General features: G+C 41.3%; 1 protein-coding gene across 14 annotated transcripts in view; it reads left to right on the top strand.

Annotated features, from left to right (window-relative positions):
* LOC126335092 (probable ubiquitin carboxyl-terminal hydrolase FAF-X) overlaps nt 1-20589 on the top strand; it is a 316568-nt gene that overhangs the window by 40157 nt on the left and 255822 nt on the right. For all 14 annotated transcript variants that reach the window (XM_049997991.1, XM_049997988.1, XM_049997999.1 and 11 more), the window contains one exon: nt 19786-19920. In XM_049997991.1, the coding sequence (XP_049853948.1) occupies nt 19786-19920 (135 nt within the window). The remainder of the gene's footprint in view (nt 1-19785; nt 19921-20589) is intronic.

Below are 20589 nucleotides of genomic sequence, written 5' to 3'. Positions count from 1 at the left end.
AGCAGCTGCCAGCCTGTCCCCAGTGACAGGGAACCCATCCACAACCCACTGCTCGGCAACATCCAGGTGGAAACACAAAAGTTCTTCCCTATCGAATGCCAGATAAGGACCCATGGGAAGGTGAGACAGAGCATCAGCATTTGCATGTTGAGCCGCCGGCCGGAAATGAATCTCATAATTGAAACGAGACAAGTAAAGAGCCCAATGCTGGATGCGGTGTGCAGCCTTGTCGGGAAGTGACGAAGATGGATGAAACAAGGAAACCTTCTTTTTCAATTTGAGAATACTTTTGTTGGGCATCCGTGAGCGTTTTGGAGGCATAAGCAATGGGTTGTTCCGAACCGTCAGAAAAGCGGTGTGCAAGGACTACACTGACTTCGTATTGAGAGGCATCTGTGGCAAGACCAAGATGTTGGCCAGGTCGATAAGTAGCCAGGCACGGGGTCTGTTTCAGCAGAGTCTTCAATTTCTGGAAAGCCGCATCGCATGATGCGGACCAGTGAAAAGGCATGGTTTTATGCAACAGGCGATGCAATGGCTGAGCCACCGAAGCTGCAGACAGTAAAAACTTGTGATAGTATGCTATTTTCCCCAAGAAGGCCTCCAGTTCCTTAACAGATGTAGGGCGAGGAAGGGCATCGATCGCAGCGACAGTTTGCTGAAGCGGAAGAATACCATCCCGAGAGAGTTGAAACTCTAAGTACGTGATAGGTGCCTGAAAAAATTGTGATTTCTGAAGATTACACTTAAGACTGGCAGTCTGTAAGACATGAAAAACTGTGCCAGTGACAACAATGTCGTCCATGTAATTGATACACCCAGGGACAGGGAGCATTAATTGTTCCAAGTCGCTGAAAGAAAGCAGGGGTGCTATCAACCCCGAATGGCAAGCGTTTGTATTGATAGAGCTGAAAGGCGTGTTAAGGACCAGAAACTGCTGGGAAGCAGCGTCGAGAGGAAGTTGTTGATAAGCTTCTGATAGGTCAATTTTAGAAAAATACTGGCCTCCAGCAAGTTTAGTGAACAGTTCTTCATGACAGGGCATAGGGTAAGTGTCAATTAAACATTGAGCATTTACAGTGGCTTTGAAATCGCCACAGAGACGAATATCACCATTTGGCTTAGCAACGACAATGACAGGAGAGGACCACTCACTGGAAGTGACAGGAAGCAAGACCCCGGAAGTAGTGAGACGATCCAACTCCCGTTTTACCCAATCACAAAGGGCCACAGGAATGGGCCGAGCCCGAAAAAACTTAGACCGAGCAGTGGGTTTGAGTGTGATATGGGCTTCAAAGTCGTTTGCAAGGCCTAACCCAGTAGAAAAAAGGGACGAAAATGTCGTCGACAAGGAATCCAATTGGGCGTAAGGAATAGCATCAGAGATGATATTGACAGTCATCTATGGAGAACCCAGAAACACAAAAGGCATCAAAACCAAAAAGATTCTCTACGTTGCTCTGGTCGACCACAAATATGGGAACAGTGTGAACGACGGATTTGTAAGATACCTCAGCATTAAACTTTCCCAAGAGAGAAATCTTCTGTTTATTGTACATTCGTAATTGCCGAGTGACAGGTGACATGAGTGGAGAACCCAACTGAAGATACATCTGAGAATTAATTATAGTGGCAGCAGAACCGGTATCCACCTGCATGCGAACATCTCGACCAAAGATTTGGACAGTGAGGAATAACTTCCCTGAACCCTGAAAGGGAAGAAGTGCAATTGACAGACAACACAGAATCAGAATCAGCGCGTCAGGTTCACGAGCATTATGTATGCGGTCGGATTTGCAAATGGAAGACATATGATCTTTCTTTTTGCAATTGTGACACACAGCCCAACGTTGGGGACAATCCTCGCGTGAATGTTTCATAAAACACCGCGGTCATTAAGGAAGTTGCCGGGGGTTTTGCTGCAGTTTCTTAGCGGGTTGTTTACGGTTAGGCCGTGGCTGTGCGTGGGAGCACACTGCGGCCACGTCGGCTGGCGGGGACGCGCTGCACGCGTCGTCAACAGCGCAAACAGGTTGTATTTCCCCCGACATCACCCCACGCCTCTATTTGCGCCCCAGTGGCACGAGGAATTTCAAAAGACTGCGCAATGGAGAGAACTTCATCTAGAGTCAGATTTGCCGACTGAAGGGCACGTTGCTGAACTTCTTTGTCGGGTGCCGACTGGATAATAGCATCCCGTACCATGGAATCGGCATAGGATTCTTTGTGAATGTCAGTAACAAATTGACACTTCCGACTGAGGCCGTGAAGCTCAGCAGCCCAAGCGTGATAGGATTGATGTGGCTGTTTTTGACAACGATAAAAGGCAACACGAGAGGCTACCACAAGCGTTTGCTTTTGAAAATACAGACAGAAGTGAGCACATTTCAGCAAAGGACAAAGACGCAGGATCCTTCAAAGGAGCCAATTGCAACAACAGCCGATACCAGAATGAGATTTTCACTCTGCAGTGGAGTGTGCGCTGATATGAAACTTCCTGGCAGATTAAAACTGTGTGCCCAACCGAGACTCGAACTTGGGAACTTTGCCTTTCGCGGGCAAATGCTCTACCATCTGAGCTACCGAAGCACGACTCACGGCCAGGACTCACAGCTTTACTTCTGCCAGTATCCATCTCCTACCTTCCAAACTTTACAGAAGCTCTCCTGTGAAACTTGCAGAACTAGCACTCTGTAAAGTTTGGAAGGTAGGAGACGAGATACTGGCAGAAGTAAAGCTGTGAGTACCGGGCATGAGTTGTGCTTCGGTAGCTCAGATGGTATGGTACCCATAATAAGTTTCTTTCTCTCTCTCTCTCTCTCTCTCTCTCTCTCTCTCTCTCTCTTTTTCCAAAGCAGGAATTTTCTATAAAATATATTGACACTAACGTTTCATAAAATAGCCAGCAAACAATAACTCAAAGGGAATATGTAGTATGAAAGTTATTTGGGCAAAAGCAGGGGACATAAAAAAATTGTGGGTTCAATGATCCCCCCACCCCCTCCCCTCCCTCCCCCTTAGGCGCCCTAGGGTTAATTGTTTTCAACTCTTGCAGTTGGTTCTCTCTGCCAGGGGAGCCTATATGTCATCCACACAGGAGTCTGTGCAATGGTCTAATGATGGTATGCTTGTGCTATCCTCTTTCGTGAAAGATTTTTTAAACCTGAAATTTAAAACTTCTGCTTTCCGTTTGCTGTCTTCTATTGTCTCACCAGACTGATCAGCGAGTGACTAGATAGAAACCTTATACTTGCTTAGTGATTTTATGTAGGACCAGAATTTTGTCAAATTTCGGCAAGATCTTTTGTTAAGGCATGATGGTGGAAGTAGTTGTATGCTTTGCATATCGGTCTTTTTACAAAGGTCAATTTCTACGAGTATTTACCTGTTTCCTTTGGTGCATTCTTTTTTTTTAACTGAAAGTGCAACAGTTTCTGTTTTCTAAGCATTTTCTAAATTTTGTTATTAAACCACAGTGGTCCATTTTCACCTTTAATCCACTTACTTGGCTCATACTTCAGCAGAGTGTGATTTACAGTCAGTTGAAACCTTGCTCATAATTCCTCTGACTGTCATATTGGAACTAAATGATGTCTTTTCATTGTCATAGTGGGATGCTAACAACTTCTTATCCACTGTTTCTATCAAAACTACTCTCCTAGCACTCTTATTGGATTTATTGACTTCAGAAACATTTGTCACTATAATAGCATGATCACTAATCCCTGTCTCTATACAGATACTGTCGATAAGGTCAGGCCTGTTCAGGCATCTACAAGGTCTAAAATATTTCCACTGCGTGCAGGTTGTGTAACTAGTAGTTCAAGGCAGCCTTCAGAAAATATGTTAAAAAGTAGTGTGTGTCAGTACCAGCTGCAGTGAATCCATAAATGTCTCAGTCTATATTCGACAGGTTAAAATTACCTTCAAGTAATACTGCACGATCTGGATACTTCCACATTACTTAGCATAGACTTTCTTTGAATGATTCTATAAATGTTATGGTGGAATTGGGGGGCAGGGGATTGTAAAAAGTTCAATAAGTAACTTGAGTTCACAGAGACATGCTACTCGTGTCCGGATAACTTCACAGTCACTCAATTTTGACCTCAATATACCAATAATTTTGTCAACAGCAATGAACACATTACCTCCTATAGCATCTAATCTGTCTTTTCAATATACATTCTTTGACTCACTAAATATTTGGAACCTTTCTACTTTGGGTTTGAACCTGTTCTCTGTTCTGATGATAATTTGAGTGCAACAACTTTCCTGGCCGGCAGTAACTTACTTATGAGCCCTTTGACAACATACTGTTAAAATTTTGACAGTTGAAATGTCTTTACTTTCTGTGCGGTCTGACTTTGCCCCCTGTTCATTGGCAAGCATTCATCAGAGGACATCCTCCATTGTGTAGTGCACCCCTGACCTATCAAGAGGAATCCTACAATTCTCCACTCCATAACACAGGTCCAGAAATCTGTAGCCAAGACTGTCACAGAACTGATGGAGTGTTTGGTTGAGACCCTTCACTCAGCTCCAAATCAAGTGACCTCAATCAACTCTGGGAATGGTGCTGCAGATTCTGAACTCTGCTTGAGCCCCATGAGCAGGGATAACAGTCTTCGCCACTTACCCCTGTCACCCATCCAAACTGAGGATGACCTCAGGACCCAAGCGACATTCGTCATTGGTTGATGTGAGCCACAGTTTGCAGACAACTGCAGGCAGGGCCTGCTCCTCATGTTGGATGAGGCCCCTCGAGCTGAGATACGTTGCATTTCTTTCCAGTTGTGGACACTTCATTTCCGTAAGGGGCTCCAAATGCACCAACATTGGAGCTTCTGATAACTAGTGAACCCCTATGTGTGTGTGCCTGGTGGTACTCTATTCTCTAATGAAAGAGCAGCCACCAGTCCATGGTTGAGGCCAGATGGTGAGCCTCCATGGTTCCCCCACTCCCCCACCTTTAACGACGCGAGTGAATTAAACCCACGGTGGTTAGAATGGATCCGCCCCATGTCAGATACACTGCAAGATGCCTCTGTGGCACATCCCATGGACAAAACAGGTGACACCCAATGCGCCAATGTTAAGCGCCAAATTCTCTGCCACCACTACACCCTGAGGCAACAGCCTGAAAATGGCGCACCGCAGCCAAAAGCATCTTCAGCTGCTCACCAACTGTGACCAACTCCTCTTGCATCTGCAAACAGCAGGTGCACGTCTTATTCATCCTAATATTATTAACTGAAGAACTGACTGCATACACTCACAGGGAAAGCTAACTATGTAATTTTATACGTGAACTGTCTCTTCAAGGCATCACTATAGAAAAGCAAACCCGACATGACAAGAACAAAGTGTGCCTTGTGCTTGTGCTGTCCAGTGCTGAGGCACCTACTACCACTGAACAGTTTCCAGTGGCTCGTTTATATAAATGGGGTAGGGAGTTGGGAGGGGTATTGTACTTTTGAGTCCCGTAAAAGACACAATGATTATTTCTGGAAAAATTGATTTGTGCCAGACTTGAATTTAGATATTGCTTCTTGCAGACATGAAGTTATTTGAGCACGTCCCCGACCAACAACACAGACATTCAGTGTCAAGTTTTTCCTTTTAATATTTTTTTCCTTTCTAGTATACAATCACTGGGTGAATGGATACGACAAGGGACATTGTCTTATCCTGCTACAGTCGATATTCTACACTTAAATTAAGGCAAGGAACCAAAGTAAATTGTTTTGGTAAATGTGAGGGGGGGGGGGGGTGGTAATGTTTTTGGATAGTATAGCTGTTGATGTAGAGTTGCCAAATCATTACATTCGCTGTAGCTGGTCTATCCTCTGTGGCAACCTATGACAGTTGATTGAGAGTTGTGTCACCAACTTATCCACAGCAGTTCACTCTAGTGGGTGCAATTTTTTGTCAAATTTAAGTAGTCGGAAAGCTCTCATGGCAGTGAGAACTGTAAAATTTAGTGACTGTACAGTGTTGAAGGTGGAGAAACCTACAATTTGCTCAGTTTTCAGTATTTGTCTTAACCTTGAATTGCTTATATGCAAATTGCTTATATGCAGCATAAATATACCCTATTTCCTCTACTATGACAAGGACTTTTTTTCCCCAAATTCGTTGTCTGAAAAATAAAAAGTTACCTTATATTAGCAGATTAAACCTTGATTGTTAAGGCAAATGTTTCTGAGTCGTGTAATAGCTTAATTAAGGGGTCATCTTACATGACAATTCCAGAACAGCAGTAGGGGGCCTTGGTAGCAGTTTGGCCGCGCACTAGCATGAACAAGAAGAGGTGTTTGGACAAGCATTGGAAAGCAATTTATTGTCATGCTACCAGCAATGGGAATGCATCCTTTGTCCGTTGCGTCTACTTTGCTTAAAATTATTTTTCCCCAAAACAAAATATAATAAGAATTGAACTGACACTACAAATGGACAGGTACTAAAGAATAGTATAAATTTCTACACTAAAGAAATTAATTTTATAAGAGGCAGTCAGGTGAAAACTGGACATCCACCACAATGGAATAGTGGAATGGTTCCATGCAAAACTGATCACCAAACTTGTTAAGACATTTATTCCACTGGGAGATAAGACTGTAGAGTCCTGTTGGATAGAACACAGTCGGCCACTGATGGATACACACATGCACTCACTCTTGCACTCCCTCGTTAGACTGAAACTGATGTCCATGTAAATCTTTCTTTAGGTCACCGTAGACAAGAAAATCGCACAGTGAAACATCCGGACTTAGAGGAGTCACAGAGTTTTCCAACAAAATCATTGAATCGTGATCATCGAACTGTTGGCAGTGTGGCTTGTGGACATTATCGTGAACAGCATGCTTCCGTTGCTTGTCGAGTTCTTGGAGCATGGAACCACAATCAGTGCATAGTGCTATGAAGACACTTTGCAGAAAGTGCTACTTGCTATAAAGAAAAATCGGCAGGAATGCTGTCAGATGGAATCATTCTGTTGTATAATGATACCTGCCCCCACACTACCAATTGGACAAACGCTGTGCTTCAGTGATTTGATTGAGAAACACTGCAAAATTCTCCGTACAGCCCAGGTCTTTCAGTGTATGATTTCACATCTTTAACAACCTGAAGAATGGTGTATGGACATCAGTTTGTCAGGCGAGGAAGTGCAATAGTGGATGATATTGTAGATCCATCAGCACCAACCATGTTCTACATAACAGGCATTGATCGTCTCATCTCCCAGAGGGATAAATGTCTTAACACGTTTGGTGATTAATTTTTGAATGGCACCATTCCATGCTCCCATTGTGGCAGGTGTTTGGTTTTCATTTGGCTGCTCCTCATACCATAAATACATTCCCACAGAACACTCGAAAAGCAAAACAACAAATGAGACAAGAAATTCAGCTACAGTGCTAAGATCGCTTTTGGTCCACATCACTGTTGACGTTAAAACCTGGCAACAACTCGTGAACCAAGTTAATTTGAATGGTTTGGTTTTCTGCTGCGACAGCACTGGGGAGCCAAGAAGAAATATTTTTTCTTATTCAGTTTTATTGTCAGTGCTGTAAGAACAGTAAATTCTAGTGATCAGTAATGGATGCAAATCCCAGCTGTGATCTCTTGAGAAATACGTATGTAAAAGTTCACACCCTGTAAGTGGCGCGCGCGCACACACACACACACACACACACAATACTAATTTTATGTTAATGGTGATTCATGAACCACATGCCACAAACAATTGTTCAGCAGGAAGAAACTTTGATGTCACACTAGCAGATGTTCATAAGTGACACTAGACAAAGAATAAATGAAAGAATACCTATTCTACTCACCTAACTTTCAGGGAACCAAAGCAGAAAAAAATTTAATTGGAGAAGTCATTCATACATAACACTAGAGTAACACAATGAAGGCATTGTGATTAAAGATATCTGAATGTAAGTGCTGGTGATGGAGGAGTGTTCCAACTGTATAACTGTATATGGTGGGAAGTTCAAAGCAAGTACAGTCTGGTACATGTGGGTGTTGGGGGGGGGGGGGGAGAGAGAGAGAGAGAGAGAGAGAGAGAGAGAGAGAGAGAGAGAGAGAGAGAGAGAGAGAGAGAGAGAGAGAGAGAGAGACTTATCTGTACTCGCATAAAAAGGGGAAATGTTATTAGGAAACATCTCAAAGTTCTTGACCAATACTCTAATAAACATTCAATCAGGCATAGGGTATATATTTTTTAAACAACACTGTACAGGTATTTTTATTAAAACTGCCTATGAGAAAGAAAATGCTTTTCTGCGGTGTAAAACTGTGTGGCTTCAATTTCTTCCTCGTAGTCGGTTGTAACAGAAAACCTGAGTATTAGAGAAGTTGTGTTTATGGCTTGTTGGTTTATAATTAGAATACTGCTCTTCAATCTGAATTGTCTGAAACAAACTTTGTAATGCTACCTGTTCCCAAATTAAAACTAAACAAAATAATGTCATTGAAACTACTATCCTCACAGGTTCAGCAGCTGGAGTGGTCATTCTCATTCCCTGTATACCAATGATCCCAACCAATTTACCCATTGATTTTAAATGACTTCAGTTCCCAAGCAAGGTTTCGTTTACAATAACAGTACACCAGGCATGAGGTGAGACATTCAAACCTATTACAGTTGATTTACAATAAGTGTTTTTCACATGGTCTCTTGTATGTTGCCCTTTCAAAAACTTTATAGTTCAGAAAAAATGGTTCATATTTTTACTACATAGTATTAAACAAAACCGGTGTATTCAAAAGTTTCATAATTTTATTCTGCATAAAAAATTTAAAAACTATTTAAAACAATAAAAACTGAAAAAGGAAACAAAGCAGTCTCTTGACTCATATTCTGTATGGTTCATATAATTTATAGTTCCATAACTTCAAAGAAGGCAAAGCGATAATGAAGAATTGAAATTTGTCTCCTACTGCATTTCTTGTGGGTACCCCAGATTAGGACATACACCGATAAAAAAAAAAAATAATTGTAACACCATGAAGTAGTAGTGTGGTACATATTAAAGTTGGTAGGTGTGTTTCTATATCTGAAAGAACGCATCTATTCAAATTTCATGGCAGTCGCGTAAGAGTGGCACTACTATGAGGATGTGAATCAGGTTTGCTTTATATACATGCTGTAATGGTCGTGAGCATTAGTGGATGTGGTGAGTTGATGTTACTCAAGAATTCCTATAAGATGACAAAGGTGCGAGATTGATAAGGGTCTTGCAATAGAGCTACAAGAAACTGGATTTTTCTTCTACTGTATTGCAGAAAGACTTGGTATGAATGTAGCCACAGTACAGGGCTGCTGAGGGCTGCTGACAGCAGCGGTCTCGACAATGAATGGTCGCAAGAAGACTGGGTTGTGGATGGTGACATGGCACTACCGACAGGAAAGATGATATTGTTCGGCATATGGCTTGACTTGTCATACTGCATCTGCAGCAGCAATATGAGCGGCAGTTAGCACCACAGTGACATAATGAACTGTCACAAATCAGTTACTTCAGGGACAGCTCTGAGCCATATGCCCTGTAGTGTGCATTCCACTAACCCCAACCCAGGGCCATTTGTGACTTTGGTGGTGTCAAGTGAGAGCTCATTGAAGGGCTGTCTGTTGTGTTTTCTGACGAAAACTGGTTCTGCCTCGGTGTCAGTGGTGGCCGTGTGTTGGTTAGGAGTAGGCCAGTTGAGTGTCTGCAACCCACCTGTCTGCGTGCTAGACACATTGGATCTACACGTGGAATTATGGTCTTGGGTGCAATTTAGTATGAGAAGCAGGAGCATTCTTCTGCCTATCCATGCACCTTAACTGCAGGATAGTGCTTGCCCACATACTGCTGTTGTAACCCAACATGCTTCAGAGTGTCAACATGTTGCCTTGGCCGGCTTGATCACCAGATCTGTCTCCAGTGGAGCACATATGGGACATCGTTAGACAATTCCAGCATCATCCACATGCAGTATTAACCCTGCGCTGACAAAGTGCAACAGGCATTGAACTCCATTCCACCAACTGACAGCCATCACCTGTATAACACACAATGCATGTACATTTGCATGCTTGCATTCAACATTTTGGTAGTTGTATATATTATTAATGTACCAGCATTTCACATTTGCAGTGCTTACATTAACCCGTGACATTGTGGTGTTAATCGTATAAATATGTTACCGAGTCAAATGTATTCCTGAAATTTCATTACTAGACTTTTATTATTTTTTATTTATTTTTAAAATTTCACGTCCCACCCCCACTCTCCCCCACCCCCTCAACAGTTTATATTCAGTTTCAGTACATATTTAGCAATTACGAAGCATTGTTGGGTTCACTGGTGTTGTGACAAAGAACAACACTAGCTCACATACCTCCTGTGGCGTTTGCTGAAAAACTACAGTGGCTGTTCAGCCAGACGGTGTGTGTGTGTGTGTGTGTGTGTGTGTGTGTGTGTGTGTGTGTGTGTGTGTGTGTGTGGGCGCGCGCGCTGTATGTGACTCGACATCTCTGCTGTATGGTGAGTAGCAATCTATCCTTTTCATCATATTGATAAATCTTTCAGTTTATTTCATTTCTAGTTTGGTTTACTTGAACAAGGAGATACTGCTCAAAATGCAATGTATATGTTATTCTGTTTCTGCATATCAGCTTGCAGCCATGTTTGTATCATCACTTCCACTCACCATAGAAGCTGGGGATTTCTTTGTCATATTGCATCACTTGTCTCAGCTTCCTCCCTACTCTCGCATGCAGTTCATTTCTGTTGTTGTGAAGGCAAGGCGATACTACACTGCTTGAAGTAAAAGCAACAAGAAGGATAATTTTAGTTTTGATGGATGCAGCCTGTTCTGCCAACCATGATGGAAAGCAGTGAAGGTTGCGCCGTGATTTCAAATTACACGGCATATGGTGGGCGAGGAAACATTGCTGCAATATTGTGCCTGATGAAAAAAACAACCTCTAGATAGTGAGTCATTTCCAGGTTCTTCCGTAGTACCTGATAAGTTTTCAGTTTACTGTGAAGATTGATGCAGGGAATTTGTCACCTATCATACCTCTGTCTGAGGTAAATAATCCAGTGTTAAGGAGGTTTCCCTCTAAACATTCAAATCTAGACACTCGTGAAGTGTCAGCCTTGAGGAAATATAAGTATCTCCCAAATTTTCCGTGTATGAAAATGAGAAAATCTGGGTTATGTTAGACAAAACTTCAGACTCTACTGGCAGTAAGTTGGGCTGTCATTTTCATTGAAGTGATTTTGAGGGAATGTTTTCCGCTAACAAGGCAAAAAATTAGTACTGCAAACTACGTGATGGTTGTCAGGCGATTTAATGAAACGATGCAGATTTTTTGCCTAGGTCTTGAGATATTTGACGATGTTTTACTGATAACAACAGATACTACAGCATATATGAAGAAGGCAGGGACAGGTCATGTTAGTTATCCTAAAATGATTCATGTTACACGCATTGCACTTGGTTTACACAGAATATGTGAAGAAATTAGAGTAGTACATCCTAAAGTGGATTAATTGATTTTTAATGGAAAAGAGAGTTTATTGAAGCGGCCGAAGAGAATTCCTATATTAAAAATCCCAACATACAACTGCCACCCCACCCCCAGTAATAATGCAGTGGGCAACTTGGCTCTCTGCAGTCCAGTATTATGCAGTCAGTTTGGATGTTTTCGCTGCAGTACTTAATGTACTGGACAAAGATATACAACTTCAGTTGAAATCCTTCATGAAGTGTTAAGAGATACAGTGTTAAAAATGACTTGACCGGTATATCTGCTAACTTGTTTCCTTAGCAGCACAATTGAGAAACTTGAAAAGGGAAGAATCATTCTGCAAAAACAATTCAACATGTTCAGAATTCCAAAATAAGTTTTAGTGGATCTACAGCCCAAAAACTACAAAATAAATCTTTTCATGTGTTTGAGAACAGAAGTTCGTTTCAAACTGTGTGAAAAATTTCAAATGTGTAAGATGGCCTTCAAGAAGAGGATATATATGAGTGTGAGCAATTTTCGCAGTATGTGGCAGTGTTTTGGGATGATTGTCAGTCATTTGTGATGGACAACTTGAGGGTGAATCTCATTATGTATTTCATTTCTTCAGCAGTAATTAAATATTTATACTTTCTTGACATATATTTAAAGTACAGTGTGTGTGCTTGTGGTTATTAGTCTGCAGATTTTCTGGTTTACTGATTATTTGTGCATGAAAAAGAAAGAAAAAAAATAGGACGTGTGTCTCACATGGCAGCTTGGGTTGGCAGCCACTTAGGAGCAGCAATGGCTGCTAAGCTGGACCAGATGTGGAGGACAACTGCGCCAAGCCGCGCCGTAGTGTGTGCAGACATTGGCAGCTGCCGCTACTACCTGTCCAGTAGACATCATTCCAAATACATGTTTGAAAATATCTGAATTGTTCTTGTGTCTTCTCCTCCACACTGCCCTAAATAATCAGGAGTATACCGTATGTTTAAAACATAAAAAACATTTCCTGATTTTAAGAGCCCAAGAATCAGAGCTCTACTGGTGATAAGGTTATTAGTAGCATTACTATTAAAGAAATATAGAGGGTAGAAACTACTGACTTATATACAAACCAAGAAATAGCTTATAAAGATGAAAACCTGTGTAAATTATTTATGATTTTATTAGTCTACCAAAATATGCACAGTCAATAAATACAATTAAGTTAACAACTTGTAGTGTTAACTTTTCTGTGTAGATCTTCAGATACTTTGTTAGTAAAGCAGTTTATGATGTTGATTAATCAGAATGTGTTAAATGAAAGCTTTACAAAATAAGGGTCATCTTATATTCATTGTTTTCTTATAGTCGAGTAAATGTGGTATTAGCAATCCTATAAGTTCTGCTGCTGACAGAGGCTGATGGAAGGAAGAATTTCCTTAACTCCGATTTTGTTACTGCACTCAGTGATTTGACAAATGGCCCACCAAAGGAAATGTTTCATAACATTCATAACACCCTACTCCTGGTACAAAACTGGGGAATTTCTAGAATTTGGCTAGGTACCAGGACACTGTGCAGCCCACACAAATCAGTAAACTGATTACCGAACAGAGCAGCTCACTGTCCAAAAGCTGTCACCCTGTTGTTCAGCCGGATCGTCTTGTCACTGAGAAGAGACATGGGGAGCACAGTGCTCACAAAGAAGTCCGTGACTTCACATACGTAGAACCACACAGAAGTATGCTTATAACATAAATTGCCCACTGTGGTTCACATGCACAATGCAGCTGTTATCTGCTAGTGCCATTTGACAGTGGCATGTTGTGCGGTACTAACAAATATAGTTGTGCAAATAGTATAGTTACAGTAAGTCTCTCTTCAGCTGTGTTCAGTTGCAAGTTACAGTGTAAAGAGTGTACATTGATATTGTGAGGCAAACTAATCTCATGAACCTTGTCTGAATGTTAGAGGTAAAGTTGCAATACGCTGCGTATCACAAGTAAAGTTACACAGGTCTACACTCTGTACACAATCATCATTTTCATCATCAGACTTTGATCTGTGCTGTACAGTCAACTTTCTGCACTGAAGTACGTATTTACTCGATTATGAGACAACCCCCTAGAGGAGCTTCTGGAAAAAGCTTTTTTTTTTTTTGTAACATATTCTGACTAATGAAAATTATAAGCTGCTGTACTAACATAAAGTATCTGCCTAAACAGTTAACATTAAACCTATTCTAAATTTATGCCATTTATTGATTGTATTTTATTAATACAAGGAGAAACAATATAAATGAAAAGAAATGGTTTACATTAATTTCTGCAGTATTTCCTTTTGTACATATTCACTTACTAACCCTGTCATATGTGGTATCACTATTTTTAATCATCATCCTAATAATACAACTTGAAATTTATATCTTCATTGTTACTACCATTCGATTGTTTCTTCTGAATATGTTGAGATTTCTGAGGCTGTGGTTACTGTGGAACCTGGGAACACAGCGGTTTTATTTGAATATGTATCAGATTTTGGTTTGAACTGACACGAGAATATTATTGTGTCTCTTGCTTCCAAGCATACTGTCTGCCTGCAGTTCTCTTATTGGCTGCATAGAACCATCAGCAGACACAACCCCTTTTGTTCCCATTATACATCACAAGCATCAACAACATTGCAGCACAAAACACACAAGCATACCACTAACATGTCTCCTGCAGAAATGAATACTATTGTTGAGTATTTGTCCAATTTTAAAGTCAGTTCAATTCCAACTACAAATGGATTCAGGCAGACCGCAGTTTAAATGTAGTAGATCAATCTAAAAAGCTGAAGTACCTGGCTTAGGTTCCCACAATTGGCAACATGACGTAATTTGCTGCTCACTTGCTACTGTTTCTCGCATTCGTAATTCTCAGCTAAGCATTTATCACTGTTACCCCCCTTCAACCCTTCTGTAGTGTTGTTCTTGAACAACTGTGAAACATGGACTGCAGTATCTTCTAGGAGCCAAGTCATGTGTAACAACGACTAATACATACATACATACATAAATAAATGATTGCAGTCATGACTCTGTCAAATTCTCGAACTTTCACTTGGCGTGCAATCTGGTGACTTCTGTTTGTACAATCTCCTCAATGGGTCTTGACGCTGTAATTTATTCTCATGGCAACAGTTAGTCAATTTAATGATTTATTTCATTTGTTAGACGTTTCATTCTGGATTAATTTTCCTTCTTGTTTGATCTGAGTTGATTAAAAACTAGTAACGTTTTTAGCTGGTGTTCTAATACAGGAACCGTGGTCGAATTTATCACTTGCAGCTTATTTAATAAATCATTGCAGTCTCTGACAATCAAGTAAAATATTGATCTGGGTTCAGAACTGAGTAAGTTTTATGGAGGACACATTTCCGTTTTTGAATGGTACCTTTACTTAAAAAGCAGCATTAATGTTTGTACATGGTATCCATACATGTATGAGACTTTTGTTTCAGACCTGATCAAATATGACAAGAGTGTGTAAGCTGATAGAATTTAGTGCTACTTTCTCATGTTTTTCAGAAAATTGTCAAATTTTAAGCAGAGCAGTAGATTGTTGTAGTTTCTAGTTCATTGTTTACTGCGGATCCCTTGCACTAGAGCTGTGCGAGTTAAATGTTGCTTGATTGTTTGACCAACGTTGATAACTATGTGGAGCGCTATGACGTATTGGGAAATCTTGAGGCTGTTTGAATGCAAGTATCGTTTGCCCACTTCTGCCCTTCCGAATTCTTCAAAATAAATCTGCACACTGTTTCTGACTGGAACAACAAAAGATTAAAATCATATTGGCACCCAAAGATGCCCTATCATAAAGTGTAAGGAGTCAAGGATAAAGCAGAAATTGTCACTTTATCAATTTCACCAACATACCCCACAGTCTTTTCGGTGGTGTGCAGAACACCACATTTAAAAGCAGAAACAGAACAACACAGAAAAAAAGTGGTAGTCGTTGTAAGGAATTTGTTTACTTCAGCTGCCCGTGTGTGTGTGTGTGTGTGTGTGTGTGTGTGTGTGGGGCAAAAAATTGCCAATGTTGTAAATTAACTGGGCTTTATTTGAACATTATGACCCTTAGTATTTTATTGAATGTCTCTTAGAGAAGAATATTAAGCATTTTTTGTAATAATTTTACAGAGATGTCTTCAATGAATATTTATCAACAAAAATAATCAGTTCTTGCAAATGAAATGTAATTGCATAGATAAAAAAATCTACTCGCCCAGCAGCAGGAAAACACACAGATAAGGTATTTTAAGTTCGCAAGCTTTCGGAGCCAGTGGCTCTTCCTGGCAGAGGCGTGAAAGGAAGGCAAGAGGAGTGAAGGAAGACTGATGAGGTTTAGGAAAATAGTTTGAAAAAATTCACCCAGAACATGGATCAGGGGTGTCTCACCTCTGGATGGTATGAGAAGGAAAGACTGACTATTGGGGGCTGTACTGGATGAGATTTGAAAAACTGAGAGCTTAAAGTGGGAAGATAGGGTAATATGTAGGACAGATATTACTAACAAAACATCATGCACAAGTTAATAAGAGAGGGAAGCAAAGTGCATTGCACATGATAGTGGTGGGGAAGGGGGGGGGGGGGGGTAGACAGGTCAGAAAATGAAAGATACAAAGATATAGAAAACTGGAAGGGAGTGAAGAAAGGAATAGTTGCTGTGAAGAAATGCTGAGATTGAAGAAATTAAAGTAAATTAAGGTGGGTGGTGAAAACCAAGGACGTGTTGTAGTGTCAGTTCCCAACTGCAAAGTTCTGGGAAACTGGTGTCTGGAGGAAGAATTCAGATGGCACAAGTGATGAAACAGGCACAGAGGTTGTGATAGCCATGTTTTAGAGCATGCTCTGCAACAACATATTGTGTGTTGCCATTATACACCCCCTGTCTATGCCTATTCATCCTAATTAATGGCTGGTGATAGTCATGCAGATGTAAAAGGTGGAACAGTTTTTACGTAACTGCTGGTATATGATATGTCAATTCTCTGCTGGCTCTCCCTTTGATATTGTGTGTTTTGTCAGTTACAGGGTAGTAGGGTGCATAGGACAAGTATTTTAGTGGGGAAGATCACAGGGGTAGGAGCCATAGGGGAGGGAGATGGGTGCAGAAGCAGCATAGGGTCTGACAAGGATATTGCAGAGATCGTCAGGACAATGAAAAGCTATCCTGGGTGTGGGTGGGCAAAATGTCAGCCAGAATGGATCTCATTTCAGGGCATGAATTTAGGAAGTCATAGTCTTGTTGAAGTAGATGTTTAATACATTCAAAACCAGGATAATACATGACTGTCGAGGCAGTATGGGAGGGAACATTTGGCATGGAAAAAATGGCAACTGTTGAAATATAAGAAAAATTGCTTGTTAGTAGGTTTAATTTGAACATAGGTGTCAATCTGATCTTCGGTGAGTATGAAAGCAACATCAAGGAAAAGTAGCTTGAGATTTGGAATAGGACAGTGTGAAATTTAGCTGAGAGGATGTATTTAGAGATTTCAGAATTTTAACAGGTCATCCTCACCATGAGTTCATATGGCAAAGATGTCGGTAATGTATCCAAACCAAACCAGAGACTGAAGGTTTATGGATCCCAGGGAAGCCTGCTCCAAGTGACTCACGAAAAGTTTGATGTAGGAAGGAGCCATCTGGGTTCCCATGGCTGTGCCCCCTATCTGTTTGTATGTCTGCCTGTCAAAGGTAAAGTAGTTGAAGTCTTTGTACTACATTTTATAGCTGATGATCAACCAAAGCAGACATGTGTTCGTTGGGTGGTTTGAAACCAGCAACTATGGGATGGCCTGGGGCTTGTGGTTCTTAGGAAGAAAGTAAAAGGTATGGGTGTGTGGATTGGAGGGGGTAAAAAGTTTTGTGGAGTGAGGTATTAGTCCTTGTGAGGGGCCTGAGGTTTTAGAGAGAGACTGCAGGTCAATTTGAATCAGGGATGGGACCTTTATGGCATATGCAGTACGTAGAGGTGTCAAAGAGCTGGTGTATACCTTCACTTTCATACCCCTGTCAGTCAGGTACCACAGTAGTAGATTGTTTTTGTGGGCTGCATAGATAATGATGGAATCTTTTTTTTTTTTTTTTTTTTTTTTTTTTTTTTTGGGGGGGGGGGGGGGAGTGCTTGGAATTCTGCAAAGGACAGATTATAGTGTTGTTGTAGGGATGTGTGTAAGGATTGTGAAGCAGTGCTGGAGATGAGGAATTTTCAGAAGACTTGTAAGTGATGATTTTGAGATAGTGGGGTGATAAAGTTGATATCGTGGTCGGAACTGTTCAAGCCAGGGTTCAGTGTCAGGTTTGCAATTGGAGTGGTTACATGATTGCTCACCTCAGTCAGTATTATAGTTACCAACAACTGCTTTACTTTTGAGGGGTTGACATACAAAGAGATCAGGGGCACAGCCATGGAATGCCAGATGGCTCCTTCGTACGCCAACTTTTTCATGGGTTGCTTGGAGGGGGCGTTCCTGAGGTCCATAAGCCTTCAGACTCTGGTTTGGTTTAGATACATTGATGACATCTTTGCCATATGGACTCACGGTGAGGCTGACCTGTTAAAATTCTTCGAATCTCTAAACCCATTCTCCTAATTGACTTTCACATGGTCTTCTTAAGAATCCTATGCCACTTTCCTTGGAAATGATCTCCTCCTTACCAAAGGGCATCTACACACTTCTGTTTACATTAAACCTACTAACAAACAACAGCAATTAAATTTCAACAGTTGTCATCTTTTCCATGTCAGATGTTCTCTCCCATACAGCCTTAGCATTCTCAGCAAACGTATTTGTTCGGATGCAGACTCTCTACAATTAATCACCACCATTCTCACCTCAGCCTTCACTGGCTGTAATTACCCACCAGCCTAGTTGAAAAGCAGATTTCTGGGCCATCCAGTATTACCCTGGTCTTGAATGTATTAATGAGCTGCTTTGACGAGGATATGACTTCCGGAAATCATGCAATGAAATGAGGAGGCTTATTCTGTCAGAGATTTTGCCACCACACCCAGAATAGTTTTTCATCACCCCCTTCCGATCTCCGCACTATACTTGTCAGACCCTGTGCTCCTTCTAACGTGTCTCCCTACCCTATGGCTCCTACCCGTGTGGCTGTCCCTGCTGTAACACTTGCTCTATGCACCCTCCTATGACCACCTGTATCACCCCTGTAACTGGTAAAACACACAATTAAAGGGAGAGCCACCTGTGAAATGTCACGTCATATACCAGCTATTATGCAAATACTGTTCGGCATTTCACAGTTATCAGTTAGGATGAATAAGAGTAGACATAAGAGTGTATAATGCCAACACACACTATCCTGTTGCAGAGCGTGCTCTAAAACAAGACAGTCACAACATCTGTGCTTGTTTCATCACATATGTCATCTGGATTCTTCCCCAGACATCAGTTTCTTGTAACTTTGCAGGTGAGAACTGGTGCTACAACATGTTCTCGGTTCTCACCAGCCATCTGGCCTTAAATTTAAATTAATTTATTTGGTTGCAGCAGTTCTTCACACGCTTTTAGCTTTCTAAAGCTTTCAATTTCTGCCATGCGTATTTCCTGTCCACCCTCCTCTCTATCACGTACATTACACTTAGATTTCTGCTCTTATTAATATGTGCACAATGTTTTGTTAGTAATATGTCTTGCATATTACCCTATCTTCCAACCTCAAGCTCTCTGATTTTCAGATCTCATCCAGTGCAGTAGCCAACAATAAGTCTTTCCTTCTCATCCCATTCAGCGAGTCTTGCCTGACTCAGGGCTCTGGTCAGCTTTTCTGAACTACCCTTTTCCTAAACCTCGTCCCTTCCCTTCCCGCCCCGCTCGTCCCTTCCCTTCCCGCCCCGCTCGTCCCTTCCCTTCCCGCCCCGCTCGTCCCTTCCCTTCCCGCCCCGCTCGTCCCTTCCCTTCCCGCCCCCGCTCGTCCCTTCCCTTCCCGCCCCCGCTCGTCCCTTCCCTTCCCGCCCCCGCTCGTCCCTTCCCTTCCCGCCCCGCTCGTCCCTTCCCTTCCCGCCCCGCCCGTCTCTTTTGCCAGAAGAAAGAGCCACTGGCTCTGAAAGCTTGCAGACTTAAATACTCTTATATTTGTGTTCACCTGGTAGGTGAGTATAGTTTTTATCTATCTAATCACATTCAATGAATATTTGTAATTTATGTGTCCAATACTCAAGTTTCCATGTCATTAATATTGTATCTCCTCAACTTGTTTACAGGTTTCACGCCTTTAACAGTTCTCGACAGTCAGAAACTGTGCCTCCAGGCTCTAACATTCCAGAGGAGGAATTATTTGCCCGTCCACCTCCGGATTCTCGGGCATGTCGAGGATGGCTTGTTGATCTTATTAACAGGTATTGTTAGCTGCTTTCAAAAATATATCATGTTTATGCATTTATTTTATAATGAATTTAAACATATAGATATAATTAACATGAGATTTTCATGCTATGCAACATTTGTCTTCCATGGTGCAGTGACTAACCTAACAGTCAATATAAATGAAGTAATGTGACATGTAAATAGGTGGGATGAGCTGAAAGTGTTTTATTAGATGACTGACACTCAGTTACTACAATTAGCCATAACTATTAAGTGCCTCCATGCATATGTGTGGGATGATTTAAGTTGAAATCATGGCATTGGTCTATTTAAGTAAATGTCAGACTGAGATTCATTGTAGAATCCTAAGAAAGTGTAGTTCATCCTCAAACAAGTTCACTTACTGAACACTTTTTGAATAAATTCTGGGGTGTTGTTCATTGATCTGGGATCCCCACCAGTATGATTTAGTGAAATAGATAAAGCATGCAGTCATTCTTTGAATCTTCTCTGTCACACATTTGTTTAGTTGGAGTGAGAATATCACTGAAATATTCAACAAACTTTGTGACAAGGGCTGGGATGGACTCTTACTTAACGTACTGTGAAGTGCAGTCACGGGAATAAGCTAAAATAACGAGGGTTGGTAGTTGCTGTGGAGGTGATCAAATGAAGTGTTTCCAGAATTTTCAGAAATGCCT

This window comes from Schistocerca gregaria, chromosome 2, assembly GCF_023897955.1.
Source record: "Schistocerca gregaria isolate iqSchGreg1 chromosome 2, iqSchGreg1.2, whole genome shotgun sequence".
Taxonomy (NCBI): Eukaryota; Metazoa; Arthropoda; class Insecta; order Orthoptera; family Acrididae; genus Schistocerca; species Schistocerca gregaria.
This window is presented reverse-complemented; position numbering and strand designations above follow the sequence as displayed.